A 10,578-nucleotide genomic window follows, 5' to 3' on the forward strand; every position below is an offset into this window, starting at 1 on the left:
AAATGTGTTTCGAAATGACGATGTACGACTCTCTTAAAGATACAGAGCAACTGTATTGTAATAATGAACAACAATAACGGGCTCATAATTATATTCGTAATCTAATGTGGAACTTTTGCTTGATAGTGACTCTGACGTCCTTTGGTAAAGTTAAAATTAATGTGCGATGGTTTGCTTGATTCCAGGCGGTCTGCGACGCTGCTTATTACCGTGTGGGTGTGCCCATTGGCTACTTGTTCCCCACTTTTGTATTGGAACAACTGGACTGATGGTATCATCTGCGAGGTGGAGGCTGTTGTTCCTGTAGAGTTTGTGACGGCTATAGGCATGTTGACGCATGCCAGTATCATTATAACCGTCACCGTTATTCATTACCGTGTTCACAGGTTCGTCCCACACTTTTCATAATGGTCGTAATAAAGTGTCGGTTTAAGTGACAATAGTATCACTTCATACGTATATTCACTATTTAGTTGGGTATTTTCGTGTAAGTTGCCCTTTTATTTAGCTAAATACAAAGTGAAGAGAGAAAATGTTCGATGGTGTTTGTTCCATACTGTGAATATTGTGGTTTTATGTACAAATTCATCTGCTGTAGTGTGGAAAGCTGACGCGATTAAGTCTCCCTGGTTTCAGTCATAGTTCTAACATCCGACCTCGATGTCTTCGACTCTGTTTCGCCTCTCCGGGTATCTTCGTTTTGGAAAAGTTGTGTACAACCAAGTATGCTTACCTCATTACCAGAAACTGTTTCCTTAATTACCTTACGTTAGATTTTCGCTACCGATTTTACAAGGTCTGTGGAAACGTTAGTAGCCGTCTGTGCGTTTACGAACAACATGATGTTACGTTCCTCTTGCGGTATGTGAACCTGTCTGATTACCAGCAATGGAAAGTTCACATGACTTAGCGACCATTTAGCCTTTCTGGGTTATGACTGGTCGGCAGCTTGTTCATCATGGCACCGTTGTCGATGCTTTGTGAATTTGGGTGGCAACTGAATGGCGCTCTATTCATCTGAAGCATATACAGATTCTCTTTGATTACCTACCATTTCATTTAGAGACACTGATTACAGCACATCGGAATTCGTAGCTTATTGAATTCTCATAGATCATTTATTGTTTCGGTATCTCATTCATTTGGCTATTGTTATACACCTAAACTATGCTGTACAGTTCATTTCAGTTACAAGATTAATTCTTGCTGTTGGTAGGTTCACACAGGTTAGTATAATTTTTTAAATCAGTAAGGCTTCGAGGTCCACATATTGGAGAGACTTATTCAGAAGCAAAACGCCTGTTAATTTTTTCCTCTCTCTGAATAAATTTCTCCATAAACTGCGAGGCAGATCAGATCCTTTGTTTCGCACTCGTGTTATCTGGTGCTACAGCTGAAACATTTGTCAACATATGTTTGCTCTCAGTTCAGCGAGGCATGTTGTGAGTAGCTGTGTGGAGTTTGGAAAATATGTGAGAGTTAGTGACTCGTCGAAATTCGTGTGGATACTTTAGTAAGTTCATCTCCTGTGAAAGGCGGTAGTGGCAGGTCGAGTCTTGCTCCAACAGTATTTTCCATTTACGGAATTCTTTTTTTAAGCTGTCCGCAGATCATGCTTTGTGCTGTTTGTATACGTTCTCATTTTGTGTCTTATATGAAGAGACGCAAATTTCAAATTATCATTAACGGTTAACGAAAGTCAAAATCTTCACACAAGTTAGTGGTTTGTAGCATACTAGTGGTCGTCAATCCGGAACTTCAGTCATACATTACTTTGTGTTTGTCTGTAGTAGAGAACTGTACTTTTAACCCCCAAGGAGTTATCACTGCGTAACCGGTTGGCTGATGATCCTCGCTTCTGACGGGTGAAACAAGTATCTGAATTTGCTGAGTTATTAATAATAATACAACTGTAAACACGAACGTCATAAAGTCAGTGGATTGTTTACGCACGACCTCGCGAACCTACTAAATTTCAAATATATTGTTATTATAAAGTTATAAGCAATTAACTTATGTTTTGTTGATGTATTTAACCTGGCAATATTAGAGCCAACAGGCCCTGCCTTACATCTAAATTCTGCTCGTTTAACGTGACATTCATTATGAAAAGCATATAATGAGTTACATCTAATACATAAGGGACATTCAAATGAAAATGAGTCAGATGGAGAAAAAGTAAGCAAACTGTTTATCATTTCACAAGTGAGCGCCGTAACTGTCAATTAAGTTATCCCTAGTCGATGTCTTAACGGAAAAATATTTGTAGTTGTCTATGGGACCATGATCGTACCGAGGAATCTTACAATCCTACAAAATTATCGCTGGGAAGCCCTTACACATCCTCCATACAGTCCCGATCTCTCCCCATGCGATTTCAATTTTTGGAGCCCAGAAGAAAGACATTCGTGGCCGTCGATTTTCTTCGGAAGAAGAGGTGAACGCCTGGCTGCAATCATGGTTCCGTTGGCAACCGCAAACATTTATCCACGGAGACAATGACGGTCTTGCCTCACAGTGGTACACTGGTATTAGCAGTTATGCCACGAACTTTTGAAGTGACAAACAGTAACTGATTTTTCCAATCTGTTCCATTTCCATTTGATGGCCCCTTATAATTATAACATTTAGAAATTCCTGTAGTGCAGAAATAAAACTCTGTTTAAATTAGTTCTCCAATGGCCTCGGCTTTCCCATCAGATCAGCGAAGTTGTCGGGCTGGGCTAGCAATTGGATGGGTAACCATCCGATCCGCCGAGCGGTGTTGGCAAGCGGGGTGCCCTCCGCCCATGTTAGGCAAACGGAGGAGCTACTTGACTGAGAAGTAGCGGCTCCGGTCTCGGAAATTGACATACGGCAGGGAGAGCGGTGTGCTGACCACATGCCCCTCCATATCTGCACCCGGTGACGCCTGAGGGTCGAGGATGACACGGCGGCCGGTAGTTACCTTTGGGCCTTCATGGCCTCTTCGGGCGGAGTTTAGTTTTTTAGCTTTAGATTAGTTCAGCAGCAATAAAGACATATAACTGGAAAGTCGATTTAAACTTCTGGTGGTGGCAGCACTGTACATGTGAGAGGGAGTGAAAGACGAAAACAGCATTAACGAAGTTGAAGGAGAAGAAAGTTGTGTGGCTGACGAAAAATGACAGATAAATGAGCGTAACTGGGAGAAGATGGGATCATTTGCTTTACTGTTTGTCAGAGGTAAAGACCACCCACATAAGTTAATTTTTTAAGGAAATGATATCAGAGTGAGATAGTGAAATTCTTCGGCTTATTCTGAAGAGTAATTGTGCAGAGTGCAGGGTAGCTTCTTGCAAAGGCGGACGGCTGCTATAAAGAAGGAGACTGCAGATTTTTACGGGTGGACACATCTAGGGTACTAAATATGTGAGACCTAGTGTCTCGATTATAATGAGATGACAGGTGCTTCCCCTCTGATGCTAAGTACTGGGATGCATTAACACTGAGATGCCGCAGAAGCGTACGTAGCGTATGGTAGTCACGACCAAGTCTGACCGCAACCAACGTAAATGGGCCTATGAAGCAAGGACATGGTCAAATAGATGGACGTTCCAAGTATAATGAGCAGAAGCATTCCTGTTTAGTTGCTAAAGTCCAGTGTTCTCACTTCTCATGCAATGTTCATGGCTTTAGTGGAGATTCCGTAAGACGAGCGACTACACAGTATCACAGTTCACATCCTCTGGGTAGATATTCCTAAACCTTTTGAGATTATAGAGGAAAGCGTAAGTTCTGCAAGTGTGGCGATAATACCTCTTTATGAACAGTAAAATATCTTTCCTGGTTCCAAGATATTTGAAAAAGGTTAGCCACGACGACCACTTTTGAGCGACATCAGTTCTATAACATGATGAAACATATGGTTTCGTTACTGAGGGGATTTTATCGTGAGAAATTTCGAGCAAAATTTCGACTTGCCATGAACAGTCTCCCCTGCCTCAAGGTAGCAAGGCTATTTATGGAAGGTTCAAATGGCTCTGAGCACTATGGGACTTAACAACTGTGGTCATCAGTCCCCTAGAACTTAGAACTACTTAAACCTAATCAACCTAAGGACATCACACACGTCCATGCCCGAGGCAGGATTCGAACCTGCGACCGTAGCAGTCCCGCGGTTCCGGACTGCAGCGCCTAGAACCACCCGGCTATTTATGGAAGGATCTGAGGGGATAAGAACTCTAGATGAAAGGCCCTAAACTAAGGTACTTAGCATAGAGTGTACGTTAATGAAAATTTTGAAGTATGACAATAATAATCTTTATATACAATAACCTTTATTACTTCATTTTTGGGGTGCCGTACCTCAATCGGTAAAACCAGAACCCTTACAGTATCTCTTCGTTGTACGTCAGCCTGTCAATCTGTTAAGACTCCTTTTCCTCGGTAATGGTTAGAGGTATTGAGTCGAAATTAACATCAAATACCAAGGTATACGACAACTTGGCGATGTAAAAATTTAAGCTTCTAAGTCAATACAGTGAAAGATACGGTTATTTATGGCATATACTTCTATACTCGGAAATTCACTCTTCAAAGCCTACAGGAAACTATCTGTTGACCAACAATCATAAAAATGGAAAAGAAGCCTGGTAACACAGTGTAAGTAAAGCAAAAAAGAAAACTGTTAATTTTCAATTATATCACTTTTTTTCCATAAGCTGTCCGTCTGTCTCTCTCTGTCCGACTGTTAAGACCCCTTTCTCTCAGGAGTGGATAAAGGTATCAAGTTGAAATTTACTTCAAATATTTAATCCCACGGCGTAAAACATTTAAGATCCGAAGACAATGGAACCAAAAGATACGGCCATTTACGACGCTTATCTGATACTCGCATACTCACTATTAAAGCATACAGATGGACTATCTGTATAAATAATTAATTTCCTATGGAATCCTCAGAGCGCGATTCCTACTCGCATTTGTCTGTTTTTTACGTCTCAAGTTCAATCCACAGGTTTATCCAATTCATCATCAAAGAAGAGAAATATGACTTTAACCGTTTTCTGATATCGCCGTAAGTCGCAAAGTGTATGGATCTTTATGACAGTAAACCTGTGCATATTGATTTGTATCTGCAGACTTCCAGCACCCTCCAGACTTTCCAGACAATGACCAGCCTTTATACGCTTGTGTCTGATGGGAACAGCTTTTCAAAGGATCTGCGATATCTAAAATATGTGTAAATTTGTAGCGGATGTTCATTACCTGTGACGTAGTCGGGGTTATGAAGCTCTTCGACGGCATAACGTAAATTTTGTTGTACCAAAATTATTTTGTCTTATACTTAATTTTACCTTTCTCACAACTCCTTGTGACGTAAAGGCTTCCATATCTGAGGCATAAGGAAGCATATTTTTTAACGTGGGTGTACAAAAGTAGTCCGAGAAATGCAAAATTCGGAACTGTGCCGCTAAGTCAGAAGTATAAATTGCAGCCACTCCGCTGCATCACGGACGAGGACGTATTAGCCGTGATATGCATCGATAGGGCTGAAAATTCGGGACACGGAAAACAGCTTTCATGAAGTATATAATTCACCTTACTGCACTGACACTCGTCGTCGAGACACACCAGAGAAGTAACCTGTTGGAAGGTTAGTTTCATCTGATATTTATCATGCGATCAGATGTGGTTAGTGGGTACACACATGCCAAGTCGTAGTATTCCTGCGCAGTAAACGTTAAATATCTTGACTATGAATGACACGAGACTTAATTATTTTTTGAGACTTATATGGATGGTGACACAATGTAATCTAAAACTCAGACTTCACCTTCCCCAGAATTTAAGATGTTGCTCTGCACATTTAATTTTTTTAAATTTTTTTTCTGTAGACCATATACGAGTTGCATTTTGCTCATGTTCAATGATAACTCCTTACTGTAGCAGCTCTGACACTGAGTAATATACAACCATACCATTTGTAATAAACAAGATATCAGTATCTTCGTTATGTTGTACGAAGGCTATTCGGATAGTATGGAACGATAGATCGCGAAATGGAAACCACAGTCAAAATCAAAACTGTTTCATTAGCAACGGTTAGATACACCTTCCAGCTACTTCTCTACACTGCCGCTCAGACTTAGACATCTGTCACAGCGTTGTACCAACTTTTCAATTCCCTCGTTGTAGAAGACAGCCGCCAGTGCATTTCGACAGTTTTCTGCTCTGGACTGCATCTCTCTGTCTATGTCAAAATATTGTCTTCATAGCCAGCGGTTCATTTGTGCAGAGATGAACCTCAGGGTAGCCAGTTACGGGCTGCATTGGGAGTGATCAAACACGTCCCATTGAAAACGCTGCAGGAGCATCTTCATTGCCCCTGCAGAGTGCTGCTGAGAATTGTCGTGTAGAACAAACCGCATGACAGTTATGTTATGTGGATATCATAGCTTCAGGCGAAATCTTTCGCCAGGACCTCATACTTAGCGAAGATACACTAATTACTAGCCATCTTTACGTTCTCACTGTGAACTCAGAACTGAAAAAAGCGACATGATGCGATCGACGGGCATACTAGACACAGTGCCCAACGCATCTGTACAGAGCTTCATCAGACTTTCACTGTATTTTCCATTTCGCGACCGATCCTTCCTTACTTTCCGAATAACCTACGTATTTCAAGGGACATCAGTGTAAGGTGGTAAATTTTTAACTGCGTGTGAATGACTATACTCAAAACTATAAAAGCTATTTTTGCAAAGTAAATGTGTAAACTCGAATACCCCTGACATCACTCGAGTAGTTAGTTAATACCATGTCACTTGAACGTATATTAACAAAGGTCATCAGGCACACTTATATGTGGGAGAAGTAGCATATTATGACGCTTCTGTGGTGTAAATCGTCTTTTAGGAAACAGATCACTTTTGATCAGCCTTAACGGCACAAGATATATTCCTTTATTTTGTATCAATCATTGAAGCTCGAGTATCTGGTGACCCTCATATTGAATCATTAGTAGAATCAAACAACAGCAACAGCTAACTTACATCCTCCTCACGTAATAACAGATAGGTATTTATAGATAACACTACCAGGGAGTTAACTTTTCCCATTGCGGTATACAAAAACTTCAAACGTTTTAGTAGTATGAAAGACAAGAGCAACTAAAGTATCGAAAAGATTAATATAGTGTTAACTGGAATTCATCGCTCTAACTTCCGATACACGGAGATTAGTGAGACCCATATGCAATCCATGCGGCAGATTAAATGCCATTTGTCTGATCACGGGGAAGTCCTAGGTTGTTTTTCACGGTAGTTGAGACAAATGATGAGCTGGTCCCCAGTCTGCGGCTCAGACTTGTTGAATCTATGACTCTCTTCCATTTAAATGAATCATTCAATTTTTTTTGAAATTGGAATAATTTCTTTGTCTCACACAGGCATCATATGTAACGATTTCTGTTTCGTCCGAGTCATTCCTTTGTGGAGAGTCTTTATTCTTGTCTTACAGTGTATTTTCATTAGCACCAAACGAAAGTTTCTGTGGATATTCATGTAACACTTGTCAATATCCAGTGATTTACGAAAGATAGTGGCGTGAGTATTTTAATCATAATTACTGATCCTAACTAAATAAAGATTTTTCTGGAAAAATAAAGCTTTTATTCGTATACAGATTTGATATTATTCCAAAGTTGATCGAATTGTTTCATGCAGGTCGTTTGCAGGTGGATTTCACTGTGTGTTGCTTTCCTTGTAGACAAACTGTTTGCTTCATTTTACATCAAATCTTCCCAGTTAATTAATGTTAGTCGTTACTTCTGTTGGATTCGGACCACTTTCTCCATAGTCTCTAATGGTATCTCCCCACAAAGTCACGAAATGTTAGGTCCAAGACGATGAACTAGAACTAACAAACCAAATGTCAGTGAACATAATTAAAATAAATTCAGAGCAAATTTTAGGTCTATTTCGGAAGTTAAACTTTTGGAGAAGCTACAGCTTTGCTGCCCAAATTTAGAGTACTCTACTAGATCATTCTTCGTAAGGCAATTTTAACTGTTTCAGGGAGGCAGTGGCTGTGAAAAAGAGACGGCGCTGCGACGAATCGCAGCAGGTGATCTTCACACTACGCTGCCCGGATGGCAACCACCTTTCTGCTCCGAGAGCCATAAATACCAAGTCTGCTCGAATTGTTCTATACGTGACGGGGGTGTACCTCTTCTCCTGGGCTCCTTATACGGTCCTATATATAATTAAGTCATGTGGCTATTCTTCTCCAGAAATTAATGTCATTTATCGACTCTGCTTATCGTTTGCTAACATAAATTACCTTATCAACCCATTTTTGTATTCGTGGAATAATTCTGCCGTCAGAAAATCAATCATTAGTTCTCTTAAATGTTTAGGTGTGCTGAATAAACAGAAACGTGACGTAGGTAGTAGAAGTTCTTCATCACGAATCAGCAGTGCCGTCCCAAGCGGTCCTTCAGTACACGGCATAAGATGAGTGCTTTCTGATTTAGGCTATATGTCACCACAGTTAGAAACTAAAAGTATTTACTATTCCTGAGTTAACTAAATGTGATTTTTCGGCGAGAATTATTTCTGATGCGTGTATGACACAATGAATATCACAAAACTGTGGCCGAATAAGAAAACTGAAAGAGTGCCGAAATCAAGTTTCCCGAAAAAACGGTGCTTTCTCGAAGACCTTCAGTGTATATTGCGTATATTGCGGGAGGAGTTTGTCTTTTAATTAAATGTTTCTCATAACTATAGAACAATAAATGTTATGCAGCATTTAAAACGTAGACCGAACTTTCTTTTTTAGTATGAGACATTGCTGATACGTTTAATATCAAGACGTATTTCACCGAATTGCTGTCATAGAATGAGTCTGGCGGAATTGTCGAACTGTATGTGATCAGCGAACATCTAAGGATAGCAAATAACTTCAATAGCGGTGAATATCTTGGGAACAGTGAAAGGTTATTGGCTGAAGATGATTAAATCATTTGCGTTTCAATGTATAATTTCCTTTTAATGAGCAGAAAACAGGAAGTCAACTCGCCCCAATAATAGTACTTCTTGAAACAGTATTTTAACAGTATTATGATTTTGTTACAATTTGAACGCCATAATAAAGAAATATTTTTATATTACTTTTCTAAAGTACTCTTTCTTTCACTATATATATATATCCAGAGAGGGCATCTAAAAGCTCAATCAAATAAGTGTTTTCTCCCCAGTTCACATTGACGAATTCTTTCACGTTATCCTCTCCCTAAAATGACTGTGATAATATGGTGGTTTACAAGAACACAAATAACACATTTATTCCGATGTATAAAATTTGATCCCAAGCGAAAATGCACTACAGAGAATGATAAATTTCCTCACATTTACATAAAAACAAAGACATAATTTAAAATTAGTATTGAGCTTTTACGACATTCAGACGAAAAGAAGAACGATACTCAGTGAGTTTTAGGTTAGAAAAGTCAATCAAATTACAAATGTTAATGTTACCAGTAAACGGGTACTGTAATGACACTTTCCTGAGGCACTTAATTACTATAAACGCAAATCGTCTATGTTTACTTACAGATAACCCGATGTATTTCCTTTCGTTGTATGTGATACATCAGCTTTATATGACGGGGAAAATTAGTCCAAATTCAGTGTATCCAAGTTAGAACAACGTGGGCTCTAAACACTGACAACTTAAGTGCTGGGAATCTGGTCTATGGTCGCTTACATGAAGTAAAATATTGTACCATAACATTTTTGTACAAAGTAATTAACTTACTAATATTGCAGAAGGGCTACTGAAAGCTAACTCAACGACGCTATGAGAAAAGCTAATGTGATGAACTATAAACACAAAGATACAACAAAGATTTTCCAAAGTGATTAAAGTGCTGGAAATGAAACTTAAATTAATTAATGCAACAAATTTTATTCCAAAACCATCTGATTAATTGTTCTTAAGAAGAGAATAAACTGCTTTTATATTTGCTTTGTTGAAATATTTTGAATATTGCGTAATTATTCGATCTGGTATTTTCTGATTATTATTAACGTGATTAAAATTAATATGACACGTAGCTCTGATAGGGGAACAATTTAGTGTCCTGGTCCAGACAAGAACGATTTTGATCAAACAAGGTGAGTATTACAATAGAAGGTCAACCGAGTGGTTATTATTATGACATTAAAACTGGAAGACTAGTGTGCCTTCTGCAAAACAAAATTTGCTTGAGTTGTCTCACACTTAGAAGGGGAGATTTAAAAATGGTATCTGACGCCAGTGACAAAAAAACATCAGCGCCCACTTAATGAAGTTTTATAGCTGAACATAGGTTGTTTCTGGCCTTGGATTGTTCTAAGGACCTGCTACAACACTGCCCATTTCACATTGCAGCAACATACCTTCTCACAGTACACGAATGTTATATTATTTGTTGACTGGATGTGTGTCTTACAGGCACATTGAAGCATTCAAACCCTCTCATAAAGACAAACGCTTAGGAGACTGAGATGGTACATTTTGTTCACTTTATATATCTTCTAACGGTATTAGAAAGACAGTATACTGTGG

The 10,578-nt window shown here is 39.2% G+C and overlaps 1 protein-coding gene across 1 annotated transcript in view; it reads left to right on the forward strand.

Annotated features, from left to right (window-relative positions):
* The window catches only part of LOC124722072 (melanocyte-stimulating hormone receptor-like), a 170,390-nt gene extending 161,241 nt beyond the window's left edge, over nt 1–9,149 (forward strand). The window contains exons 3-4 of the mRNA XM_047247270.1: nt 186–386; nt 8,043–9,149. Coding sequence (XP_047103226.1) covers nt 186–386; nt 8,043–8,484 — 643 coding nt within the window. The 3' untranslated portion in view covers nt 8,485–9,149. The remainder of the gene's footprint in view (nt 1–185; nt 387–8,042) is intronic.
* The last annotated feature ends 1,429 nt before the right edge of the window (nt 9,150–10,578 follow it).

This window comes from Schistocerca piceifrons, chromosome X, assembly GCF_021461385.2.
Source record: "Schistocerca piceifrons isolate TAMUIC-IGC-003096 chromosome X, iqSchPice1.1, whole genome shotgun sequence".
NCBI classification, from domain to species: Eukaryota; Metazoa; Arthropoda; class Insecta; order Orthoptera; family Acrididae; genus Schistocerca; species Schistocerca piceifrons.